Source organism: Rhodamnia argentea, chromosome 5, assembly GCF_020921035.1.
Source record: "Rhodamnia argentea isolate NSW1041297 chromosome 5, ASM2092103v1, whole genome shotgun sequence".
Taxonomy (NCBI): Eukaryota; Viridiplantae; Streptophyta; class Magnoliopsida; order Myrtales; family Myrtaceae; genus Rhodamnia; species Rhodamnia argentea.
In genome coordinates, this window is record NC_063154.1 from 8,064,459 (window position 1) to 8,091,640 (window position 27,182).

The 27,182-nt window shown below is 40.6% G+C and overlaps 3 protein-coding genes across 8 annotated transcripts in view; 1 reads left to right on the plus strand and 2 right to left on the minus strand.

The window, feature by feature from the left end:
* Positions 1 to 2,306: 2,306 nt before the first annotated feature.
* Positions 2,307 to 15,035, minus strand: LOC115740035 (ATP-dependent DNA helicase homolog RECG, chloroplastic). Its single transcript, XM_048279264.1, has 15 exons — positions 13,721 to 15,035; positions 13,519 to 13,631; positions 12,481 to 12,715; positions 11,761 to 11,924; positions 11,444 to 11,525; positions 10,249 to 10,338; positions 9,703 to 9,936; positions 9,346 to 9,417; positions 9,061 to 9,210; positions 8,832 to 8,975; positions 7,134 to 7,292; positions 5,479 to 5,562; positions 3,541 to 4,113; positions 2,870 to 3,165; positions 2,307 to 2,673 (listed from the first exon to the last, which is right to left on the minus strand). Exons 1-14 carry the CDS (start codon positions 14,429 to 14,431, stop codon positions 3,073 to 3,075), a joined length of 2,904 nt encoding a protein of 967 aa, XP_048135221.1. The 5' UTR covers positions 14,432 to 15,035; the 3' UTR covers positions 2,307 to 2,673; positions 2,870 to 3,072.
* LOC115740036 overlaps positions 11,832 to 27,182 on the plus strand; it is a 29,880-nt gene continuing 14,529 nt past the window's right edge. For 3 of the 6 annotated variants that reach the window (XR_007198485.1, XM_030673388.2, XM_048279266.1), the window contains exons 1-4: positions 11,832 to 11,849; positions 24,830 to 25,005; positions 25,637 to 25,749; positions 25,876 to 26,002. Coding sequence is in view for 5 of the 6 variants with exons in the window: in XM_030673388.2 (XP_030529248.1) it covers positions 24,889 to 25,005; positions 25,637 to 25,749; positions 25,876 to 26,002 (357 nt within the window). In the remaining variant the exon portion in view is untranslated. Of the gene's footprint in view, positions 11,850 to 24,829; positions 25,006 to 25,032; positions 25,354 to 25,636; positions 25,750 to 25,875; positions 26,003 to 27,182 lie in introns of those variants that run through there. The other 3 variants (XM_030673389.2, XM_030673390.2, XM_030673391.2) reach the window with 3 other exon arrangements.
* Positions 16,436 to 18,008, minus strand: LOC115740038 (serine carboxypeptidase-like 50). The gene has a single exon (XM_030673395.2). It carries the CDS (start codon positions 17,931 to 17,933, stop codon positions 16,545 to 16,547), a length of 1,389 nt encoding a protein of 462 aa, XP_030529255.1. The 5' UTR covers positions 17,934 to 18,008; the 3' UTR covers positions 16,436 to 16,544.

The window sequence follows — 27,182 nt, forward strand, 5'->3', positions numbered from 1 at the left end:
CATCTAATAGGCCCGACGACCGACTGGAGGAAGAAGGAAATAAGTAGAAATTCAAAAAAATTGTACACGTCCATACCGACCGTGTCACGTAGTATGGCGGGTCTATCGGCGATTTTCGATCAAAATTCGTCGGAAAAAATAGATTGGCAAACTTTCAAAGGCTTAGAGCGAAATTGGCAAGTTATCCAAAGGTTTATGTCTAAATAAAAACAATTGAAAGATTTATGACTCAATTGATAGCTGTACAATAGGTTCGGGACTTCATGGACAATTTTCCCATTGATCCGCTGTCTTTCTTACTATTGCAGGGGGGACCTAGTGGTTGGGCAACTAGCCCCTTTTTGATGTTGCGGTTCGCGAGTTCGATTCCTTCCTAGATCTTCATTCGCACGTCGTCCTCTTTAGCGCGACGACGGGACAATCCGTCAACCTCGAAGGTATTTTAGAGCTTGTATGCCGGTCCGACGGTCCATGCGAATCGCAAGTTCGCCTTCGTCATTTAGAAAAACACAAAAGAGAAATCCTCTCGATTGATTGCGCAAGCGTGTCAATATGTCGCGTGGTACAAAGGTCTTATACGACTAAGGGAAAGCGGGGAAGACAATCAGTATCCCATAGATCTGCCAAATTTCTGTCTCCTTTTGGTAAGGCTTAAGCATCATTGCGCACCGTTTCGTCGAGGGAAGTAGAAGTGACTCAAAAAAATAATTGCACACTTTGTCTCTCCCCAGTGGTGTCATATTGGAGGCGCGCCTTTGGAAGAACTCTCCTGTTTGCTCCTTTACATGCATGGTCCAGCCTAGTTTGCGTAAATTCCATCGGATTATCATATGTTGTTTAAGGTGCACTTGCATGTGAACCATGATGACAATGGAAGCCTATTTTGTCCGGTTCGATGTTTCGAAAATTGACCGCGATTGCTAGAAATGTCAGGTCTTGGAAATTCTCTCCGCCCGCCCCCCCCCCCGTCGGACGACGTCGTGGGTGGAGTCACGCTCGCACTCGTCGTGGGCGTCGGTTTGACATGGTATCTCGTCTTTTGGGGGCAACTCGATTCGCCTGGGTCCCGTAACAAAATTTCCTATTCGACGCGTGTCGTCGTGACGTAATATTTTGATGGGTAGGCCGCCAAACATGCATCGAAACGCGAGGCGTCTTGCAATTCGGGAATGAAAAGCCATAAAAAGGCGCAATCATGGCTTCAATATAGTTTGAAATCTAACATACAGCCAAGAGTGAGCTCTCTCTCTCTCTCTCTCTCTCTCACTTGCTTAATGTCCATTTCTCGGCCAAAAAAGAGAAAAGAATTCATGCCTAGTCAATGATCTGCTCATGCGTCGAGACGCGATGCTCAAAATGTATAGTTGCTTGCTAGACTTTGGTTGTTTTTAACTTAGCCAAACAAGTTAAGTAGCAGCAAAAAAAGAGGGCTACCCAACTGACGAGCCACACAAGGACCCATCGATGGAACGTTTGGAATGCTGGAAAAGAACGTGTAAGGGGACAGTGCACAAACGTTTTTGAGTCAAAAAAGTTTAGACGTTACCATCGTTTCTCAGAACTGCACAATGTCTCGTCCTCCGTCTTCCCTTCTCTTCCCTCTTTGGAGTCCCAAGTAAACCATTCTATGGAGGTGCATTGCATATCCAACGGTCATGATCCGGTCGTTTGACAAACCTTCTTTTGTTCAAGCAAGCCCCTTCTTCATCTGACACTGTCTCCACTCTCACCCGGTGGACTGTTAGCTAGTGTGTATCGTCTTACGAGAATAGAATATGGCGTCGATCAACCGGAAGAGATCTTCACCCCCCGCGGACTTCTCTTCCTGCCTGTGTTTCGCTTCCTTGAATCGATTTTCCCTGCTTTCCTCCTTAAAACATGGCCCGAGACTGGGCCTAAAAGGTGGTGTTTTGTGCGCAGGGGTCTTCACAACCACCCCAACATAAACTTGCCCGACAATCTTCAGTGACATTAGTACTCCAGTCTGTCCATCTTCATATTACATGTCATTAACTTGTTAAGAGGAGATTGGATTGTCTGGGTCAGATAGGCGTGTGTAGCTGCCACGCGGGATATTCTTGCTTGTTCCTTCTTCTACATCGCATGACATGCTCTTGAGCGAACCAGAAACCTAAAAAAAAAAAAAAAAATCACGTGACATGTTTATCCCCCACCAAATTCAGTCCCTCGGATTTCGTCAGTTCCTTACTTTTCCCCCCTCTCCAACTTCAGTTGTCATCAGTTATTGATTGCTGTGTAGTAAAAATTGAACCGCTTCGAAATCCATTTTTTGACGGTTAAGAAGATGAGAAACTTCAATATGTACTGTATCAAAAAAAGCATAATCTGCAATATAACACTTTGAAGTCGAGACAGAAAAATTCAAAAACATGTCGGAGCTTCGAGACATTACAAGCCATTAGATCTCCGGTGGTGCATCCTAACTTCAATTACTTTACAGTAGCATTTCCTTCCTTACTTGTAGCTCAATCGATTGATGAAAAGATCGTTTTCTACATTTGAAGCTTTAATGCAGTACTTATCTCGAGTCTCACGAGAATGCTTCCTCCACGACAAAATATTCAGTTTAAATGACTTCAGATCCTCCTCCCAGTATGGACAAGAGCCAAGTGCAATGATGGCTCCAGTGATCATAGAATCCCTCCCGTCATTCTAGAACAATGACAACAACGAAGCGAAACAGTATAATCAACAACCATGAGATGGATCAAAGTAGCTATGCACTAAAATTTCCCTATGCACCACCTACTGTATCAGCTTACATCATGGAGACTGTACAAGTATTCAGTAACTTAAAGATAAGCTCCTACTCTTGAGAGGTTAAAAAGGAAAAGGGTGAACCACTCACCGAGAAAGCATGAACCTTTCATCTTGTGGCATTGACTGCCACATGCATACCACGACAACCAGAAATTAAGGTTATGTACATTGAGTGCGAGCTCTACAAAACCCAGTTTGAGAATTGTTGAAGATAAGTCGCCAGATCTCTGTAGCTCCATCTTGCCAAAAAAATTGATCATTTTGTGCCTTAGGAATCTTCCGGTTCGAAGCTCAATCTCCAAGGGGGCTTAGTGGTTGACGCATGCTAAGCTCTGCCTTTAGCCCTGGGTAACGCTCCAGGTCATGCGAAGAACCCAAAACTTTCTGCACATAAGAAAAACCAGGGCTTACGAGAAACTTTCTCAATTGAGTGCTGAAAAGAACTCTGATGGACATTTAAGCAAGCTACATCTTGGATATTTTCCCTAGAAAATGGCATACAGGCCTTCGCGAAGGGAAATGAACCCAACAGCCTCCGTCGTCGCCCAACAAAGTAAGGACAATAACAAGAAGGTGGAAAGGGATAAAGATGCCAACAAAGCCATATTTCAACCAAATATTCCATATGACCTGGAAGAGATGCTGGCTTGATACAAACAAAATCAAATTTCTTGCACTAACCTCGCCAAGGCAACTAGACATCATATACGAGAAAGTAGACATTCAAGTTTCCACTAGATTTACCGAGCAAATACTTACCAGTACGGCATGATGTGCATCTTGCAAAACATTCCCATCTATTTCAAGTCTAGCAATGGGAAATTCTGGAAGGTGTCCTGACTGTCTCTTACCAAGCAAATCACCAGGTCCACGCAAGAGAAGGTCCATATTTGCCAAGTGAAAGCCATCAGTTGAGTTCTCCAGCACCTTCAAACGGGTCAAGCTACCGGCAGTAGATGCTAAAAGGATACATCTGGATTTTCTCGCCCCACGTCCAACTCGTCCTCTAAGTTGGTGTAACTGAGCCATCCCAAATCGCTCAGCATTCATCACAACCATCATTGATGCATCTGGGACATCCACACCAATCTCAATCACCTGTGTGGAAAGCAGTATATTTGTATCACCTGATCTGAATTGCCGCAAAGCTTCATCTTTCTCGTCGCTTTTCATTTTCCCATGTAATAAACCACAGTTGTAATCCTTGAATCGTTGAGATATGTCTTCTAGATCAGCAGAAGCTGCACGAAGCTGCGGCAGTTGCTCGGATTGCTCAATTACTGGATAAACAAGGTAAATCTTCCCTCCAGCTTCTAACTCATCAAACATCATCTGCATCAATCAAAGCACAGTATAACATCACAAGTTATTCATCACAAGTCATTGTGTTTTCTTTATGAGGAAGGACTCCTAGTAGCATCTCTCATCTTCTTCAAATTTAAATAAGTGGCCAATTTGTCCTGTGATTGAGGAACTAGTCCACTCATACAGAAAAAACCTTCCAGCAAAAGATTTAGTATACTTCACAAGAATTCATGCTTCAACCTACTCCAATTATTATAAAATCTAAAAAGGGATCAATTCAGTCAGTCTGGATGTCCTCCTTACTATGACTCATAATTTCACTGGACAAGCAGTACTAATTACTCACTTGCTTCAAATACATAGAAGGTCGCAATCCATTCTACCAAATATTTAAGCAAGGTACCAAGAAAGAGAATGTTATGGAGGGAGAAGGCAATGTGGAAGACATAAAGAACATTCAAATAGCCAAAAAGATACTGCTGTCTCTTAGGTAATCAATACATTGGATTCATTTTGCCCTTTCACAGACGCGGAGTCAGACATGAAAGGGGAGGTCAAAGTCTTCACAAATTCACCTAGGTAACTACACATGGATGTGTCAAAAAAAGGAAATGACAATTATTTCTTGCAGGCACGGCCTTCTCAACCTAGCAAATGGCTAACCAAACAGTAGGCTTCTTCCTTCCTAGCAAATAGGAAAAAAATGGCACGAGTTTTTAAGATATTGATCATAGAACATACCCTCAGAAGATATGTGTTCTTCTATAGTTAAGACATAGACGAAATGATCTCTTCCCGGATCAAAGCTGGTTTAAGAATGACCTTACTTTGATTGAAATGAGATAAGAGAAAATCAAGAAGAAAAACTCGTACAAACGTCAATTCAGTGTCAGAAAACAGTAAGAAAGGATCATGAACTGATGAGCACATTTGATCTATTTTTTCACATAAATAACACTAGCCTGGCTTCTGAAAGGTGATGTTTGCTCATCTAAGAGAAGGCCATACTGTAATTCAAATGTTGAAACAGTTTCATGACAAGAGCCCACAATGACAGTCCATAAATCTCCCATTCCCCTCTTCCGATGCGAAAGGTGTGAAGCTGACAACACAAGCTTGCTTCCCCGCAACTTCACAGAAAAAAAAAAAAAAAACAAAACAAAAACGATAGAACCACCTAGTGGAAGTCCCGAAACCAAAACTGGGATATAGAGCATGACATTTGATGAAATAGAAGATGATAGTGATAACTGTGAAGCGTAAGAACAGTGATTTAACAACCAGAGACTTCAAGTCAATCAATTGGACAAGAAGAAGTACTCTCAATAAGTGTATTTTTATGATTAACTGAAGTTACCAACACAGGATTCTTAAACAAGGGGACATGTTCACCTTATACATTTTTTGAAAGCCTTGTTCATTTCCTTCAATTACATGTGTTTCAACAGGAATTCTTCCAGGAGGCAAGTCAGTGATCTGTTTGAGCAAAAGCAAAAGATGGCAGTTAGGCCAGAAAGAATACATTGAGAGATGCACTGGAAAATCAAGTGCAGAATTTCAAATAAATTTGTCCAGACAAAAAGAGCACCAGTGTGACAAGAAAGAGAAATACTTGAAGCAAAAGTGTACAGCGAAATGCGCAGCAAGATGACTTTCTCACTCAGACCCTCATCAAGAAAAATGAAGTCAGTCACCTTCCCCTATGTGGAATTATGAACATGCTATACAAGCAACAATAAACAGTGTAATGTCCAGTCTACCCCATCTCATAAGAACAACCTATACAAACATTTAATCCTAGCAACACTTGACAGTACTGTCAAAAGCAGAAGGCAGACTGAAAGTCACCTTCCCCGCCCAAAAAGGGCAAGCATTATAATTAAGAACCCTCCCAGCCGAAAATTAACATGTGAAGCTTAATTAAGCGCCCAATGTATACTCTCTGCAAAGAATTACAGCCCCTTGCGTCCATATACACAAATAAATAAGGCTAGAAAAAGCTTCCTGTTTTGGCTTTTATCTCCCTCACTTAGGTGGATTAGTTTTTTGGTAAAAATTCTACTTTTCGTCCAAGAGCTTATGACTATTTCCAATCAAATTCTTAAACTATTAATTTATCGAATCAAGACCTTGAACTTGCATAAATTTTGTAATCAATTTCCTCTGGCAACAATTCCTATCAATTTGAGCAACATGTGGCCCAGCAAAATGTCAGAGCATGACGTGAAAGAGAAAAAAAAACACCGGGGGAAACGACCTGAATTTTTTCCTGTGGAAAACTTTACCTTCACGAAAAAGCCACAGTTGATAAAACTCTTTACCACTCATACTCTAACATGATCTGACAACCACATCAGCTCGAACTACCCAGACTTGGTGTCTGAGGGACTTGACTAGAAAATTCATGTAAATACAAGAACTTGATTACAGAATATAGGCTAGTTCAATAACTTAACCAAGACAAATTAATAGTTCAAGGATTTAGATGGAGAAAAAGTGCAAGTTCAAGGATGAAAAATAGAGTTAACCTTTTTTTTTTCTCCTCATTAGCCTGCCATTTTTAGGAAACTTTACCTAGCTTCTTTTTTCCTAAATTTTGAATTTTAAGGATTTGATTTTTCTAGCAACACATCTACAGAGAAAACAAAGCCTAATAGAATACACATTTCCAACAAGCTAAATAGAGCCCCACCGCCCCAAACATCTCTCTGCAGACAATGCCTAAGCTCAGGTCACCAGGACCTCCCCTTCCCACTGAACGACCACAATCAGGTGAGAGCCTCAAGTGCTTTCAACAGCACTGCTGCTCTTCCTTCATCAAGAATTTGCGGTGTCTGTCATCTTTGCTAGTGGAAATACCCAAATACCAACTATGAGATGCCACCAAACATTCAGTAGCCAACTACCTATATGCAAGAAGATATCATTACAGAGTACACACCAGAAAAAAATTATCAATTAGTTTGCATAATAATTTGTTAGATTATGATACAGAACCATGTATTACATGCCGATACTTCTGTTTAACAAAGCAAATATCGACCCACCTGTGTCATGGACATATCTCCATACAATGCTAAAGCAAGTGTCCTGGGGATAGGAGTGGCTGACATGGCAAGGACGTGAGGGGCCATATTAGCATCACCTCTGGAAGGATCATCAAGATGAGCTGCAGCAGTTCTTGAACTTACACAGTTATAATACAACTGCAGAAATGAGATCTGATCAACACTCTCTTTTTCAAAAAGGATTAGAAAAGATATAACAAAAGAGAAGGAAAAGACCCCCTGTTAAGAGTGATATAGAGAACAAAACTTCCTCCTATACAAGCAATAGATGAAGAAAAAGCTTAAGCTTCCATCTTCTTCAAAATTTTGACCATCTATTCCAGCTTAAACCTGAACCTTAAGATGTGATTCATCAGATAATTCACTGTGTTCAGGGTTTAAATCATCAGTCTGAAGCCAGGATTGACATCTTACATTCATGGTTTAAAACAAAAAACCAGGGTAAAACACATCCAGAATGTAAATATCAAACTTCAAATGAGATTTGATATCTTGTTGTGGCCATTGTTCACTATAGACCAAAGCACCTTGGCACTAGGTTCAATGTGAGGAAGAAGCTTCTTTCCCTTACTCGATGGCTAAGAACTGATCTTTTGAACTGGTAGAAACTGCCAATTCAGAATGCTTAGTCCCATTACTGGTACTTCTTACACGGCTCCAATGCTTTTGTAGGCCGATCAAGTGATCAAAATGCAATGGATTTTTTATTTAAATTCGTTTAGCATCCTGACTGATTTGGAGCTCCTATTCCTGAGAATGGTTGGTTGAGAAAAAGTTCAAAAGGTGGTAGTTTCATTTTCTACAAAGTGATCTATTATACTGTTTAAACTATTGATCATCCAAACTTTGTGAGATAAGATCATTAAAGATCTTAGATGGATGAAAACTGAGAAAGGAGTTGCTCCCTCGATGAAATTATACTGATTAGGCACATAAGCAATATCACTCCTGCGAAAAAGACCTCAACAAACCCTTGTTCTAGGATCCAGTAAAAGGTCATTAAAGAGGAAAGGAACCAGACCAGAGAGACTTAAAAGGGCAGAAGTTATTGCCAATACTACAAATGCAACAACTAAAATGCTCACAAACAACTGAGTATACATTAAGTCCCATTCCCACCAAAACTCAAGTATGCTACCTTTCGCTAATAATAACACCTTTTTCCCTCAGTGTTTTCGCTTCCGCATTTTGGATGATTCCCCGCACTTATAAACTCTCTGGTCATATCCAAACTGACATAGTCTTTTCCTTTGGAAGATTTTATTGGCATGTCGCTTGGTGTAAAAGATCTATAATTATTCTGTGAAATCCCATGCTGAAGAGTCGACAGTCAGTCACTCAAAGCACAAGAAAGCGTGTCATTCGAAGGAGACAATCTAAAAGGTCATCCTCTATAGGCAACAGTTACCCCCTTTCAGGAAAAAGAAAAGGACAAAAACCAAAGTAAAAAATAGAACTAAGGCCAAATCAGATGCTGAAGAAATGTACAGCTTCACATTCCATCGCTGCTATGAAAAGGAAAATAAACTTTTAGTCAATATATTCTATCCCAAAATTTATCCAAGTAAAGGGAAGGGAATGACATGACATGGCCAGTATGCAAAGCAAAGAGAATTAACTGTTTATCTAGCCACAGCTTCTGCATAGCTAATTCACAATATAAACATATGTATTTACCTTACTATTAAACCTCCCTCTTTGAACCACTCCAAACCGATGTTGTTCATCCACCACGGCAATACGTAAGGTAGAAAACTCAATCTTCTCCGCTATTAAACTGTGAGTTCCAATAACCATTGATATTTCTCCAGTTTGGAGGCCCTGTTAAACAATCAGAATACCAATAACGGAAGCAATGCATGCCTGGAAACAATGACAACAGAAGAGAATGCATACAGATACACACCTCACGAATGACCCGAGATTGTTTTGAAGGTGTTGCACCAGTAAGCAAAGCAACAGAAGGTCTGCATTCAATGTCCAATTTCTCAAGCAAATTAAGCAAGTGCTCATAATGCTGGATTGCAAGCAACTCAGTTGGAACCATGAAAGCTGCCTAGACATGAGATAAAGAAAGTATAACCATAAAATATATTAGAAACTAAATCCATCTTATGGTGGGCCGTGAAGGAAATTTCAAACTCAAAAACAAGTAGAATCTTGACATGAAAAGATATTGTGGAGAACCAACCTGATATCCTGAGCCAATTACTTCCATGCAAGCCAAAAAAGCTACAACGGTTTTGCCACATCCCACATCACCCTGAAAAAGAAGATTTTAATAGAGCATGAGCAAGCTAAATTGTAGAGGCTGTATGCCAACTACAGTTTTACTTTGAATGACCTTCAGCAGATGGAAAATATATAACAAGCAGCCTTACATACCAACATAGGGCCTCCAACTTTAATGTAGAAGAATTTAAATTGCAGAAAATGGTTAGCTAACCCAAAATATATGAGGGTGCACGATCAATCAGTTGACTCACGAGTCACAAAAATTAGCAATTGACAATTAGAGCATAATGACATTTTTCAACAAACCCCTAACCTGCAAGAGCCTATTCATGGGAACAGGTCTCCTTAGATCTGATATGATCTCAGAAACAGCACTTAGTTGACTAGTTGTGAGGTCATATGGAAGAATCTTCAAGAACTTTTGTGTAAGTCTGGACCATTCCTCAATATATGCGGGGCTCATTTCAGGTTTTCTGTACTTGTCTAACAACCCAACTTTCTCTATTTCCGTACCAAGACCTTCAAGCATTTGGAATAAGCGTCCCAACTGTCAGAAGATTCAGTTAATGATTGAGAGTTTAATATTTGAACACGGTTAGTGCATGGACAAATAAATTATGATAAGAACATAAAAATCCACTGAAACTGTCGGACAAATTAGCAGAGGATCATGCTAAAAAGATGCCTATTATAATTATAGTGTACAATAAAATCGGTTTCACCTCTTACAACGTATTTAGAGATGTAGAGATGTTCTCAACCCCATTCTTTCGAAAAAGATCTAGAGATGTTAAAATTAAGCAAGAACAGGAATAATCAACTTTTGTTCAGGAAAGCATATGCAAAAGAGTTCTTTTACCTGCAGGTAAAAAAACTCATCGAATATCAGCCTTTTGCGAGCTGAATCAGCCTCATATATATTCTTCGGCTGGTGAATTCCCATGTACGCCTGCGTATTACAAGAAAGCCAATAAATGATAGTAGATAAAATGCTCCAGATTAACACCTTCAAGGGAGCTTTGCAAGACTTAAATTTCTAGTCATGCCTTCATATAACCAGATAAAATTCTCCAGTATTAAGGTCATCTTTTCTTGTCTTAAATCCCATTCCCTTTGCTTTACCTCAATTTTCTCAATAATCAGACAAAATTAACTGTTTGTGGAGAGTTCCGATGTCTATCTCCGTATAAAATCAGTAACATAAAATCGATCTCCAAGACTTCAAGCAAGTAACTTACCCCTTCCATTTTTTCACTATTAGACCCTTTTTCTTAGTAGCATTTCTTATAGGCACTTCCTCTTTGAGTCTATCCATAATACCAATTATCAGCCCCTTTTTTAAGTACAAGATCAGATATTGTCGTCAGGTTAATTTTTGCCCAACATTAATACAGATACATAAGAACAAACAGAAATCCATCTAGCAGGCACTCTTTTCAATCTAATGTGAATTCAGACATATAAACATCAAAAGCACTATTCCCATCAAACCATGTTTAGAATAAGATTGAAACTTTCAATGCATGATAAACCAATCCACCTATTTGGAAAATAAATTGTTCAAGGTGCACTAAGGTGAACATCAAAACTGCAAATAAATGTAAAACAAAGAATACGAAAGAAACACGAACAAGACCAGATTATTTAGAGGCTTTCCCTTTTCCGAGATGGACTCGCATTAGTTAGCGATTGAAAAGAAGCCTATCTACCTATGGAGACTCAACACGTCCCAAATTAAACCAAAAGAAGGGAAGACAAGCCAGTTCTTAAAAGAGGGAGTTCCAGCAATTAAATGGCAAGGATGTAGATGGCATAACAGTCAAGGACTATGTGGCATCGAATCAGCTACCCACTAACATGTAGCTTAAGTAACCTAGCTGTCGCTAAATCTTTCTGTCCCTGATCCTTTATTTATTTATTTATTTATTAATAGCAGATGGAGTTATAAAGATTCACATTAGTAGATCAGCCACAAACTCAAAAGTTAGAAACTGACCGTTCAAGGAAAGAAAAGAATTTAAAAATGAAGCGAATGAAAAGGACAGACCACTTACATCACGAAGACATAAAATTCCAAGCTCCTGAGTGACATCTTTTGGAATAGGATCCATGCCGAAAGACAAAGTTTGCAAAGCTCTGGTATGATAAAAGATGCAAACACAAGACGCGTGTAAAATTGTGCACCATGGATAAAGCAAAATTGTATATCACTGTGATAATACAGGGGAACACGTCTATTCACAGAGACTGGTTTCATCTAAATAGCAATACAGACGGAGTAATATATATGGGAAAAAACAAGATGGTTTATGCAAGTAGAAATTCTTGATGAATTCATTATTAAGCAATGACGTTTGTAGAAAGAACTCGCCTTTGAATAATATCCCTGATAAAGGTAGGGTTTAAGCCACCTTTTGAAGGGTATATAGGGTATGGCCTTCCAGCAGTGCAGAGAGAGGGGTCTTCTTCATCATCAAGCACGTCAATATTATACTCTCTAATTTCATAGTGATCTTCAGAACTCATTGATTTTACCTAAAGGGAGAAAAGTGCTGCTCAAAATTTCTAGACAAGAAACAACTCATTATTCCGTTCTTGAGATAAGTTGCCATCTAATAATAACTTTACACACGAATGGAGATAGTAGTTTTTGTTCGAGAACAAATGAGGAAGGGAAAACAGAAATTCAAGACAAGCAAGAAAGATTTGGCAATACACTTGTGGGAATATGCGGATTATTTTTCCTGGGAATACACTTGCCGGAAAATGCAGATTATTACTCCACCCACCTATCTATCAAATAAATGCCAGAAAAGAAGAGGCTGAAGAGTGTATGCAATTTATCAAAAGGCAAAATGACCAAAACAAGAATGCATGACTGTCTTTTGAAGATTCAAAACATTGGCAACATATAGCTTCAGCAATGCAAATTCATGAAATTCACCATCTCTATTGGTGAACAAATATAAAGTGCACTGCACAATTTTGAGAAAACGACCAAACTTATTGGAAAAATGAAGAACTGAATTTTTTCAAAATGAATTTTTAGATTTTCAGATTGCAAAATCAAAATATATATGCGTATACTAACCTTGCCACTAACACACACTATGTCTCCAACTCTGTGCTTCTCCTGAAGGATTCTTAGAAAAGATTGACTAGTAAAACGAGTACCACGAAAGAATTTCTTCAGATGCAGATAGATTGTCTTTTTCTCCTTTGCATCTAGATCACCATTCATATGCTCCCAAGTTGATCTATCATCAGCGATCTCACAACCCACAACCACCTCTAGAAACGAAAATGATAAGCCTGCTCTGATTCCCCTGTGGAGAATGGGTAAGGCTTACTCATATAACAACTTACTTATCCTATTTACTCATATAACACCTTACTCATCCTATTTTAAAACACTAAATAGCCTAGGCAATCTTTCAAAAAATATAGTTACAGCCGAGGCTGCAAAATATTTGAAACAAAGAGGGAGAGAAGCAAGTACAGATTAGTAGAAAGGTGGTTTTAACACATTTAACAATTGGAGCCGCATGCTTACAGTTCTACAGAATGATAATATCAACAAGAACAACAAAAAATGTGTAGAATATTGTCAAAGACATATTTATATCTTGCTCCAGACAAAAACTTTAATAAAGCAGTTGCAGTAGTCAAAACTTTAGTTAGGAAGCTCCAGAAAGCTACAAAAGCTAGTAGTGAAGAAAGAACAAAGTGGATGACCACAAATCAACAACAGATTTTGTCATCTAATAAATTGATTTCAGAAATACATTAAAGACCAACATGCTTGCACAGAATTTCCAATCGGATTGAAGTCAGAATTTGCCATCACATTAATCACAAGATATTCTGATCAAGTTCCCCGTCTTTCATTTTTCCTCATTAAGGGTTAAACAAAACAATTATATGTAGCTATCCACATTTAATGGCTAGACTGATTGCAAACAATAAAGTCATTTTCATCAAATGTGTCGATGCGCGACAGTTAAAGTGAAAATTTACTCAGCCAGATGGCAAAATGCGGATCATCACTTCCCTTATCAAAACAACTGGACTAGCAACTAGAACGCCTATGTCGTCAATAGGCCACAAAACAATGAGAAAATGGAATTACCTGGAAGACAAGATCCTGCCAACCGAGATCAAGTATTGTCCATCCTGAATTCCAATATGTGCATTCTGAAGATCGGCATAAGTCCGTGGAAAATGGTTTAGCAGTTTCCGTATCTACAAGGAAACAAAAAGGGCAGTGACAATACATGCTTTATTTCACGCTTAAAAGTAACACAAATTTTACATGAACTTTGGTGGCCCACCGTGTGAAAGTCATTTTTTTCTAGTAGATGGCACTGCCTCTTAGTCAATCCAGGTAAGGAACTGATCGGTCTGTCAAGAATCATGTCAACTGATGCAGCAACTAAATCTGATTCAGCAGCCACTTTGTCCAAAGATTCCTCCTCAACAACTGACCTATCCAACCTTCCAATTGGCACGGGCATGGGCTCATTAGGTAGCAAACTTGGAACACTTTCTTCCATTGGCAATTGTGATGAAGACTTTTCCTCTTCGAGAGAGACAGACAAGGAAGACCATGTATTGCAGAGTCTACTAGGAACACCCCAATTTGCACCAACAGCATCGGGGGGAAATCCCCAGCAACTTTGGGTTGCAGCAGAAGATAAAGATGTTGTCCCGTCATACAACTCTATGGTCGGAGAACTGCCAATGATGATGGATGGGTACTTCTTGCACACCAATAAGGCATCGAATTCATCCTTAAGATTGGCACCAGAATTCTTCCCATCCCATTCATCCTCAATGAGATCGTGAATTCCACTACAAGCTATGACACCCCGAGAACTTAAACGGCGGCCCAGAATACAGATGCAGCTATGGCGGCACAAATTCAACCGACGCAAGTAGTGGGACGTGATTCCAGCACGCAGTGGCTGCAAAGCGAAAAGATCCGTGACAAGTTGTCGGGGAAGGCCACAGCGCAAGTTCATGAGCAGCCGCTGGACTTTCATCTAAGAGAAACGAAGGTTGCCGCATTCCCCATAAATTTTTCCGGCCGATTCACGGTCAACACGACACATCTGGTGCAACATACAGTCGCAGGTTCTAATTAATCAGCAGAAGCCAAAGAAGCACGTGGTTCGACGACAAAACAATTGCACTCGAAATCAAGCGAACTAAGGCAATTCAAAAACAAAACATTAGCTCTATCGCCACCATTCGCACGGCCGACCGAAGTTCGAAAAGCAAAACGGCGCCAAGCGACGCCATCAAATGACGAGGAACACCGGGAGGGGGAAAAAAAGGAAAAAAATGCGAACTGCTAGTCAAACAGCCGCGACATTACTTTCCTTGAGGTCCCCGAGTCCAACGGTGCCGAATCGAATGAAACCGCTAGCTCGTCTCGTCAGAAGCCAACAGAAGAGCGTGCACCTCAGTCGAGGAGACGCGCGGCCGCAATCAACGAGAGCAGAGCAACGCAGAGGAAAGTTTAAAGGGAATGAATGAAGAACGAAGCTTCTCGTCGAAGAAGGAGGAGGAGGAAAGTGATCTTACGAGCGGTCCCGTCTTTCGAATTTCGAAATCTCTAGCTCAAGCTTCAGAGCTCACGAGCGCTTCAGTCCGGTGCAGAGGGAGAGGGATGAATCGCTCTGATCCCTCTGCCGTGGAGCGTATGCGCTCTAAAGTGCTCGAAAAGATCGTGCGCGTTTGATATTTTCCTCACGCCCCTAATAATCATTTATTCAAAATAAATGAGAGTAGATATTGAGGGGCAGCTGCAAGAATTATTAGAAATGGAAAAGAAAAACATTGTAGCATCAAGACTCGGTTTATCTCGTAAAAAACAAATAATTTAAACATCATTTTCGTAAAAATGGTGATACATTCATACAAAACTTACACCACGAGCAGATTAATTAATCAACAAAAAATACTTTCATTACAAACAATAATTTACATCTTAAAATTTTAATTGATAACGAAAGTACTTTTCATTCGTTTATTTTTATAAGCAATGCAAAACGATCATTTTTAGGAAATTATCTTTTAAATTATTCCTTTTTTCATGAAATAAATGAACCTGAAATTTCAAAAATAAATGTAAAAAAAAAAAATTATACGCGGTTCTATGTACCGAAGTGATACAAAATGTGTCTGAATAGTTATAAAAGAATATATGTAATTTTAGGTATGGTGCATCTTGCTGTAATTATGTTACATGTGTACTCGAAAAATGAAAACTAAATCTCACTTTTACTTCCAACATTCGTCATTTCTTGTGTTTCGCGTATAGTGTAAAGAGACAAGAATATTCTATTCAAAGAAAATTATGAATTTAATCACTTTTCTTAGGCCTTTTAAACTATCTTGCTAAATAAACAAACGCGAGGGAAAGTGTTTACCATCTCACTAGCAGTAGCAGAAGAGACCACTCCCCCCCTCAAGCAATGGGCGTCCCTTGTGTTGGCAAAATTCTAATTATGCAAATGTGAGCCAGTGAAATGTGTAATTTTCTTTTTTTTCTACCATTTTGGGTTTCGAAGTGAAATGTGTACTTTGATCGAATTAAATCCGATCATTAAGGCCCGCTCGCATCTAGCTGCTTATAATGCCTTCATTTTGATTCCATGAAAACTTTACCAGATTTTGAGATGAAACCGAGGGCCGAAGTTCATTATCAAGAGAACGAATTTTCGATTCCAAGAGAGAGTTCAAAGCCACATATGGCTATGTACCTGAATTGGCATTTGAAATCACGTAATTTGCATGAAATTGCGTTCTAGACAATTTTTAACTAAAAATACATAGTCGAGCCCAAAAGCCAATTATGCAATGCTGGAATGCTTTGTCAAGGATAAAGTCACCTAAAGAAACACATCGTGACAAAGTGTTAAGGATGCTTAAAAATCGTACTTTCGATAATAAACATATTTCGATTTCGAAGGAAGTTATTTCCAAAATTCAAATTTCAAATCGTATTCACACGGCGTTCTTTACTAAACAAGAACGCAGCATAAGTTAACCAGTGGAAATTTATTCGACATGGCAAATCCAATCTTCTTCGACTCCAACATCCTGCCCATCCTCTAGGCACAACAACGACAAGGATGACTAAGGCTTTAATCAGATTTCCAAGCGATCCCCTATTGCGAAGCGCTCGTCCTTGGAATCGGCGAGCAGGCCCTTCTCCAGAACCCAGTCCTCGATCATGGCTTGCGAGCTCATCGGCTGGTCGGTGGGCACCAGATGCCCAGCACCCAGAACCACGACATGGCTCAAGCTCCCCCACTTCTGCACATACCCAGCAAGCACCCCGTTCACCCTCCAAACCTTCCTCTCCGCCGACAAGAACTCGTCGATCCCTTCCCACTCCATCGTCTTCACCCAAGCCTCGGTCGAGACCACGCCGTCTCTCAGGTCGGAGTGACCTTGGTACAGCAGGACCTTGCTGTTCTTCACCAGGTGCTCCACCATGTACTTCACGCTCTTCATCACATCCTCGCTCAGCGCAGCCCCCACCACGTCGCTGCACTCGTCGAACACTATGGACTCGTTGGCCTCCAGCGCCCTCTTCACCTCCTGCTTCTGCAAGATCTGAGTCACCCACTGGGTGTTGTACGGCACTTTCCTCGTGAAGTCGTACAAAGTGGCCAGTCCCGTCATGTTCTGCAGCAATCTCAGCACCCCAGTTCGGGCATCCGTTGCTTGACTCCAGCTCTCCATTTTGGTGAGCTTGACAGCTTCCCACTGGGCTGTCTCAAGCTCGGATTTTTGCCTCTCGTTGATAAAGCCGGAGAAGTAGGCGTTCGCGGCGTGAGTCGCCACTTGGGTCGCCGGATCCGTCAAGCCATTGCCTATGGCGACCCCCGCTAGATTCAGGCGCTGCGACGGCGGCAACTCTGCATTCCACTTCAACGTGTAGTACCCAATCGCGGGGACATACTTCCCCGCGTAACTCTCGCCGGTGACATAAATGGGACGGGACTTGAAAGCAGCGTCGAGCTTAACAAACGCGGTTATCGCCGCGAAGAGATGCTTCGCGACGGTAAACTGGTCCCTCGGGATCTCCTCGGGAGAGGCCGCGACGCTGAACCCGACGCCGATGGGGTTATCGAGGAAGAGGAGGCCGAACAAGCGGTTCCAAGAGCCAGGATTCGGCTCGACCACCAGGTGTTCGGCGTTATGCGCAACAGAGCTGACGCGCCAAGGTCCGAGCTCGTAGAAGTTGCCGATCATGGAGGAGCAACCGGGACCGCCCTGGAGCCAAATCAGGAGCGGGGTCTGCGAGCGGGGCGTGGTGGGTCGCTGGGCTTCATAGAAAGCGTAGAAAATGGCCGAACCAGAGGTGGGGCTCACCGGGAGATAGCCCGATTTCGTGGGCAGCGACTCTTTCGGGAGGAGCTGTGCGGTCGGACTCGAAATGGGTCGGGGTGACGACGATGCGGCGGGAATGAAAGCGATGCAGGAGAGCAAGAGGAAGAGCTTGAGCGGAGGAGAAGCTGTTGACTCCATCAAGATTCCCGGTCTCAGCGAGCATCGTCACTTGGCTCTGTTCGTGGGATAAGAACAAGCACATTATTGAGAACAGACGGAGGTAAAAAAACAAGCGATCTGTTGTCGGGCGACAGCAACTTGTGTCGGGGTGGGGAAGATTTGTCGAATTCACGTGTTTTTATGTGGCTGGCTTTTACTGGCGCGCGCAGGAAAAATGGAACCTCGAAGCTCTTTTTCTTCCTCGTCGTCAACTTCAATCCCGTGCACCTTATTTCAAATAAAAATTTAATGTGTTATCATTATCGACTTGAAGTGAATTTTATTTCAAAAAGAGGTCCGAGATAGCCATGTTAGTTTAAAAGAAGGGTTTGATATCACCATCTGATCAAGGGCATTTTCGTCTTTTAATTTTTATATTTTATTTATTTTTTGCTTTTTCTGTTTTTAAACTAAAAAAAAAAATAGATAAAACCTAAAAAAGAAAACACAAAAAAAAAGGTCATTCGCATGTGGTCGTCTAGACTGCCGCCCTACAAGCAATGGGGCGGCGACCGGCAACCACAGGTGGCTAGGCCTCTAGCTTAATCATTCTTTTATTTTTTTTCTTCTTCTTTCAAATTTTATTTTATTTTTTAAATTTTTAACCTAATTCATGTTGAAATTGTCAATGGAAAAAAATGCTCTTGATCGGACGAAATATTTGGTCGGCTAACAAGATCAAGCTCTTATTTGAAATAAGATTCACTTCAAGTCCTTATTTGAAAAAATGGGCACACTTCAAATTATTATTTAGATTTATCCCGATTTCATTTCATTTGGCTTACGAACTTAACATCGAGGAAAATGAGCGAAGAAAATTGATAAAGTTTGAAGATTTCCTAGTTTGAAGTAGAGGTGTTGACTAGGGGTTCACCTCATGCTTGGCCTAACGTGTTTACTCAAGCCTGCCCATTATTTAAATTTTATTTAGTAATTTTCTAACCTGAATGGGCTCGGGCCAAAGATGGCGGGCCGGGCTTTTTCATGCATGTGCCAGTATTCTCTAAAGGGGCCTGGCGGTCATTGACCACCTCTAATTTGAAGCGACACAACGAAAAAAGGTGACGAGGGTCGGTGAATTTATGAAACATTCCCGTAGCTTTATCACTAAGAGATGAAGAGTTACCTTGTTCTTTACGTCGCTTCATTTTCCTCCCCCATCATCCCTTTCCAAACAAAGTCTAAGGGATAAAAGCTAAAAGTAAGAAATGATCATTGTTACTTACGCTCGAAGTTTAAAATGATCTCAATGCAATTTTTCTTTAAAGCCGTCTAGAAACCTTTTTGAATATTCATTGTTAGTCCTTTTCGTTGACTTCTTCCTCAGAATGCTAATTCAAGCACTGATCTCTTATTTGGACAAGTTGAGTGTATGTCTGGATGTGTTATACCAAAGTTTTTTTTTTTTGTTGGGGGGGAATGTCGCACCAAAGTTTAAAAAAAAAAAAAAAAGGACAAAAGATTGGGAGGCTGGGAGAGTGGTTGGGCAAACGGAGCCGTCGTCCCTAAGCTACTATCGATTATCGCCGCCCCCTCTCTCGACAATGGCAAAAATTCGGAAACCCTCTTTGCCGTTGCAATTAAGATTTTGAAAGCTTAATCTTTGCAGGTGAGCAGAAAAATCTTAAAACATGGCATGATTTACGGGATACGAGCCTCTTAGTGATGGTTGGATCTGCTGAAATAGGTCATAAACTCATTTCTTAATCCATATTTAATAAAAAAATTTGTCATATATTTGATAAGTTAAGTTGTTATATCGGCTAGTTATTCTCACTAAATGGGGAAATTTGTTAAAAAAGTCCTAAACCTTCACACTTTTGGCAATACGGTCCCAAACCTTTTAAGTTTATCGATTCAATTCTAAACATTTTCTCTTTATGCCGATTCAGTCCTATTCGCTAGAAATCGTTAACGTAGACGTCGGCCGTTATACGTGGTACCGCCGACGACAATAATTAATATTTTTAAAAAATGTATTTAAAAAAATCGATTTATTTTTTTATTTTTTTGGTTTGCTTGCCTTAAGGCCAAGCGACCCCCGCCAAACTAGGGCCGACAGGGGTCGCCGCCCCTGGGCAAGGGTTGGCGGGGGTTGCCAACCCCTGGGCGAGAGCCGACGGGGGCCGGCGACCCCCACGGGTCCTTGGATGAGGGCGGCGAGCCAAAGGTGAGGGGTTGCAACCTTCGCCCTCGAGGGGCACGGCGAGGGCTTCGCGGCCCAGGAGTCGTCGGCCATGGAGCCGACAAATCAAAAAAACGAAAAATAACAAAAAAATAGATTTTTTCAAATAAAAATATTTAAGAATTATCCACATCCAGCAGTACCGCGTGGGACGGCCGGCATCCACATCGCCGATTTCCGACGAATAGGACTAAGTTGGCACAAAATGAAAAAGGTATTGGACTGAATCAGCAAATTTAATAGGTTTAAGACTAAATTCACAAAAGCTTGAAAGGTTTAGAACTTTTTTGACAATTTTTCCTCACTAAATGAGTTTTAAATGGGTTTAGAATGATATTTTCAAAATTATCTCGGTGTCAAATGTATTCAAAACTTACATAGACTCAACCCACCTATATAACTCTTTTGTTGTCACTTGATCTTGCATTTGCTCACTCATCGCTCTCATATCAGAATGTGCATGATTTTTTTTTTTAAAGTTGGGTTAAATATTGAAGAGTTTTAGTAATATAAGTCGGATTGGGTATGGATTGAGTGTGGGTTGTGTTGGATATGGGTCATTAGATTTGTATTGCATGTAAATGGGTCAAGTCGTTGCAATGCAATGCCAATCCAATTCAAATTTCAGAAAAGAAAGTCCTAAATCAAAATAAATATATAAAATACAAAATAAGTTGCCGCGGCCCCCGGGTTGTTTCTTGATTTGTACAATGTAAGCACGCTCTATGGGCATGCATGTTGCTTTGTATGCTCTTTTTGTACAAGAGAAAATTGTCGAAGTTAACAATTAGCATGCAGTGACAATAACTAGCCTAATTAACGGACCTAACAATAAAGTAGATAATTACCGAATCAATTCATGTCAAATAAGTCCTAAATTTTTTAATTTCGCCAATATAGTCCTAAAAAATTTACACGAAATTGCAATGTAATAGTCAGAGATTGCTAATGTGGCATCTAGTTATCGCTGACTATCCTACGAGACACGTTGATGTAGATAACTTTACTCTAACCGGCATCATATGTGGGATGGCCATGCCAATGTTTTCCAGCATTAATTACCCAGGACTGTATTGAAATTTCGCGCAAAGGTTCATAATTGCGTTGATGAAATTGGGGAGTTTATGATCGAATTGGCATCCGAGCTCCAGATAATTTTCTCAACCAAAAAAGTTTCGGGTTGTTATCATCCTTTGTATTGACAAAAAAAAAAAAAAAAGAGGAGCTAAAAAATAAAAAAAAAAGTTGGGTGGTCATTCTCATACGAAGGAATAGAAAGTGATACCAAATGGCGTTTTGATTAAAATGTTGACAATGAAATAATCACCCTCTTTCCAGTTATAGTATCAGATTTGTTATGACTGAAATAACATAGGTGTCCTCCATCCTAAATTGGTGAATCTATACTAACATATGACCTATGTTTAAAGTAACTGATAATTCCCCCATAGAAACAATTTTCTACTTCTAATTAAATTGGTGAATCTATATTAACATATGACTATTTTTATTTTTTTTGGTCTCTCTTCTTTGGAATTCCATAATTACCCCCCGCATGCAGAAAAACAAGGCAAATATATAAAACAATGAACATAATTTGACTTTTCACTATCTTTCATCACTTCACTAAGGCTCCGTTTGTTTCACGGAAAATATTTTTCCGGAAAACATTTTCTCCAATTTCCGGTGTTTGGGGGGGAAATAAGCGGTCAATGGAAAATATTTTCCGGTCAACAAAAAAAACCTTCTAAAACTAAGGAAAATGATTTTCTCATTTTGAGAAGAGGAAAGCATTTTCCACACTTTTCATTCTTCCTCTCTTTCAACTATTTTTTTTCTTTTTAATTATTTTTTTGCTTTCTTTTCGTTTTTTATTTATTTTTTCAAAATTCAAAAAATTTCATTTTTTATTTTTCGGATAAAATCTATTTTTTAATTACTTTCTTTATTATTATTTTTTGTCTTTTTTTTTTTTTTTAGTATTCCTTCTTCTCCCTCGGCAAGTTGCCTGCCATGGCCGCAACCAGTGGCTCCGACCTCGAGCAAGGAAAGCTATAGCGAGGAACAAAGTCGTGACGTCCATCTTGAACTTCTCGTGCTCCACGCGGAGCTCGGCGGCGAACTCGCCGCGCGGGATGACGTCGGCCTTCCGGTCTTGAGGCTCACCGCCCCAATGTAGTTGACATCGACGAGTGGGTCGACGAGGCATTCAAAGGTCGATTCCGAGTCGCCGCCAAGGGTGGCCTCCGGGAGGTGCCGCAAGATCTCCGCAGCGTAGTCGACGGGGACCACCTTCATTTGTTTCCACAAAAATTAGAGGCGCATCTCTCTCCCTCTGTTCTCGTGCTTTTACTAACGGCCGGGCGAAGCTCCATTCTCTCTATTTTCACAAGTTTGCCCGATGGTGAACATTCGCCGAGAAAACGATTCATAGCAGTCACCCATGAGCTCCCTTACTAAGTAATGACGACGACCGGGCGACTCTTCCCGTATATTTTGATCACGAGAGACTTTTGAGGCCACGGAAATTCATTGAAGACTTCACGGCCACAATAGAGAGCACGGTTGTGAGTCTCCTGCCTTGCAAGGTGGCAATTTTCGTGGGCGCAATAAGTTGACATATGGAATTGATTTTGATTTGAGATTGCCAAAGCATTCCCGGAACTCACCATGAACCGTGAGGCTCTTTCGCTTGAGACACCGCCGTTCACACCATCGCCGACCCTATCCGCAAGTAGGATCGAATCGATTTGATATTGTTTCAAATTCGGAAAGGTAACCTTGAACCAATTCACTTTAATTTTCCTTTATTTTTTAATTTCAAAATATAAAAAAAAATCATAAAAAGAAAATCCAAAAAATTGCACCTTTGAACTTCAAGTCAGAATTCATCAAAATTGCCAAAGTGAACTTTTTTCATGAAATTGGTACCGGAAGGGCATTAATTAAAAAATTAATATAATCAAGTCTCCGAACTTAAAATAAGACAAAATTTCCTTACCAAACGGCGGAAAATATTTTCCGGAACTTTTTCAAGTTTTTGCCAAACATCGGAAAAGGAAAGTCATTTTCATGGAAAATGACTTTTTGGAAAATATTTTCCGGAAAGGTTATATTTTCCGTGAAACAAACGGAGCATAAGTAACCACCAATTTTTCCCCGCTCATCCACAACTTTTATTCTTCTTTGTACGTGACATTTCTTTCGCGCCCACGCGCCTGGTGTGTCCGAGTACCGGTGTTTATCGTAGGTAACAATTTTGTTGGGAATGCACAGTAGAAATCCGATACTTTCATCCGGGGATATAGTCAAGAGAGAGCGAAATTCCGGGCCCGCCAATATATCCAGTTGAATTCAACTTTACGCCAACGAATTATGGGTCAATTAAGATATATTAACTACCCAATATCACATCAATTTTTCGACGTGAGGTTTTCTAGCATAACTCACGCGTGCATCTTAACAAATTTAAGGTACAAGTTGCGTGTAGACGAGTGCTGTTCTAGCAAAAAAAAGGAAAAGAAAACTAGCAAATTGTTGGCTGCAAAATAAGAGAAAAGAACGGTATCATTTTTGAAAATAAAAAGGAAAAAAAATCAACATTTAAGTTTAAAAACATTTAGGTCTCACTCTTTAGGAAATTTTTAGTTACCCCACATAAAATTATGAATGTAATTTATTTATTTATTTATTACTTTTATCACTTCACCAATACCAACTTGAATCGAACCCACCGGCCGGTGGCCACACTGGTTTGCGCTCGGTTCCTTTCACGAGAGGTCCCGGGTTCAAAACTTCGTGGTGCCAGTATTTTACCCGGGCACCGTGGTGGTGGGGTTCTGCAGTTGCCCCCGAGGACTAGTTGTGCTTCACCGTTGGTTTGAGCGCAAGCTCGCGGGCTGCGCGCACACCTCGGTTATCAAAAAAAAAAAAAAAAACCAACTTGAATCGCACTACTCATGCGAATTCAAATCCTCTTTTTAAGGCAATGCCCCAACCGCACCTGGGTGTAAGGGAGGTGGTGACCTCACGCTCCCGGGAGAGGTTTACCGGTCGAAGCCGGCCCAAGAAATGATGAGGTGGGTCTCTTCACAATCACGAAAAGCACTCTCTATTCGAATTTCTCGACTCGATTCACCTCACGGATACACGCGAACCGACTCTCTAGTGCATCAGATAAGGCTACGTCCATGATGTGGCAAGCGTGGTTTCTAAAGTTAATTCGAGAGACGGATGCTGTGATCTTAAAAACAAACGCCTGTCGAATCCAAACCGAACGCTCCGAATCCAAATTCTCGTGTATGCTACGGGTTCTAGTCATCCATTGTTGGGACAAGGGATAAGCCACGGTAGATTTTATAAAATGACTTGGAAAAAAATATCGCGGCTGAGAAAAAGAAGGCACGTACAAAGGCCAAAAAAAAGAAAGAAAAGAAACCACATAATTACGAAAAAGCCCAGAAAGTGGCCGAAAGGGTCCCAAAAAAAATGGAATCCGAAAAGATATTAAATGTAAAATTACTAGAATCGGGGGTGTATTTGGTAAATACACTGGAGAGATTCTCGCGCACACATTTTCTCTTTCTTTTTCCATTTTTTCAGTTATTTTAGATAAAGATTCCCTCTGCGTCTAAAATTGACCGATGAGACAGGTTTCTCCCGCTACAAGCAAGAGCCACAAAGCATATAGAGAGAGAGAGAGAGAGAGAGTTGCAGAGAGGGGTTGGTGACTCGGTGGTCCGATTCGAGATGGACGATGAAGTCGTTCAGCGAGTCTTCCAAGAAGGAGGAAGAGACTACTTCCAGCAGCAACCTTCCACCTCTTCTTCCTCCTCTTCGATCCTCCAGTCCCTCCCTCTCCATGTGGTATTGCTGTCGATTGCTCTTTGCGCGTTTATTCCCGGAAATCGATGCGTGCGCGTGCATTTCGGTGCTTGGCGAGGCGCCGCCTGCGATCGTCGCGAGCTGTGAGCTCGGCGGTTCTTTTTTTTTTGGGTGGGGGGGGAGGAATGGACGGAGACGGTGCGTTTTGCTCATAGGTTGTGTTGGGAATAAGTGTGTCGGATTAGCGCATTGAGGCGGGTGTTTTTCGTTTGTTCCGTGAAGCTGGTGTTAGTGTTGCTGGATTGGTGGGATTAGTGTGAAATGACTTGAGCATCGGAGTTTGGAGGAGAATAGACGAGCTTGGAGATGATGGTTTTCGCGTTATGTTCAGTGAGGAGTTATTTGGTTGATGCTTGGGAGCTAATTTATTGATTTTTCTGAAAGTGCTCTATGCTTGGACTGAGGAGGAGTTTGGCGCTTTCAGTTACTCTCGCATGATCTTTGATCCTTTGTCTGAGTCCACATTGATCGTCCACAGGCTGAGGAGATTTCCAGCAAGCAATTTCTTTTGGCACTAATTCTTGCCGTGATCTTAATTCTCCTCGTCGCTATTTCTAGCAATGTCCTTCGGAAACTTTTGTGTATCTTGCTTATCGCATATTGTTTATTGCAGTCTTTTGATCACGGGTATTATTTGTTGGTAAAATCCATTCAAGAACTTCGGGAGAAGAAGGAAGGTCTTGTTACTGTGGGGATTGGAGGACCTAGTGGTTCGGGTAAATCGAGGTACTTGTGCTATCAAACTTTGCCCTTTGTATCACAGTTTCAGCTAATTAGGAAAAACTGAAACTTGTCGATGAGTTCCCTTGTCCGAATTACACTCATTACTTAGTTGTTTAATTGTTTATGAAGCTTAGCAGAGAAGGTGGCATCTGTAATCGGCTGCACTGTTATATCAATGGAGAACTATCGAATTGGAATTGATGAGGGGAACGATTTGGACTCTATAGATTTTGATGCATTGGTTCAAAACCTTGAGGTTTGTAATTTTTTTATCTGTTACAATAGTTGCTTATGTTAATACAATCTACAGCAGTTTTTAGCCATAAGATGCTAATGATTTAGTGGGTCTATGGTGACAACCCTTTAGTTAATGATTGTTCTAAAGATATTTATACTATGTATTCTGACTGCAAAATCCTTGAAATTGATAGTTTCGCCAGTTTTCTCCTCGATTTGCATTAGCTCATTTCTTGGTGATTCTTTGATAGTTTGATGGTGTATTAAAAGGAGTATCAGTGAGACCGAATGTCGTGTCATGAGGATAGGATTGTTGCAAACGACTTGTGTGGACTAGGGTGCTTGAAGTGGAGGAGTTGACAGCTCACATGGAGTCACCGCACGAGAGCGTGCGCGCACTCACACTAGACCCGTCAAACATGTGGGTCGGGTCATAAATGGTCTGTCCCAAATAGACATATTTAACCCATTTATGAGCTTTATTGCAATGCAAATCGAGTGACCTATACCCGACCCGACTCATTCTTAAATCACTTTCATATTTGATCCAATCTTAAAAAACTCGTATCCAAATTAAGGTGAGAATGCGGAGCGAGCGAGCATGAGATTGAGTGAGGGCGAGAAAGAATGAAAAGGGAGTCATAGAGGTGGGTTGGGTCTAAATAAGTTATAAACCCATTTATGACCCATTTCGACCCATTTAAATCAATTTATGACCCATTTATTGAATATAACTAACTTGCATAACAATTTAGCCGATCATAGATGGGTTAAGAAATGAGTTTATGACCCATTTTGATAGGTCTATATACGTAGAGAGAGAGAGAGAGAGAGAGTTGATTAGTGTAGAAGAAGAGATAAAGGTGTTTATTTTTTATAGCCATGGAATATCATTATCATTGAGAGTGTAGTGGGAACTTTGGAGGCAGCATGAGGGTTATACTCTTCTTCACTTGCAAAGTTCTAGCCTTTAGCTTTGAAGGACTTACTTTTATACATACCAAATCCTTGGAGTTTTTTGCCACTTAGTTTCATTGATGTAAGTGCAGTGTCCCTGCAAATAATCCTCATAGATATTCCTACTCTAGATCACCCTCACTCTCCCGGATTCTTCATTTCATATGGTTGGCAATTTAGTGCATCAAATGAATAGAGATCTTTGGACAATCAGCTAAAGTACGCAAACTATGATACTCTCT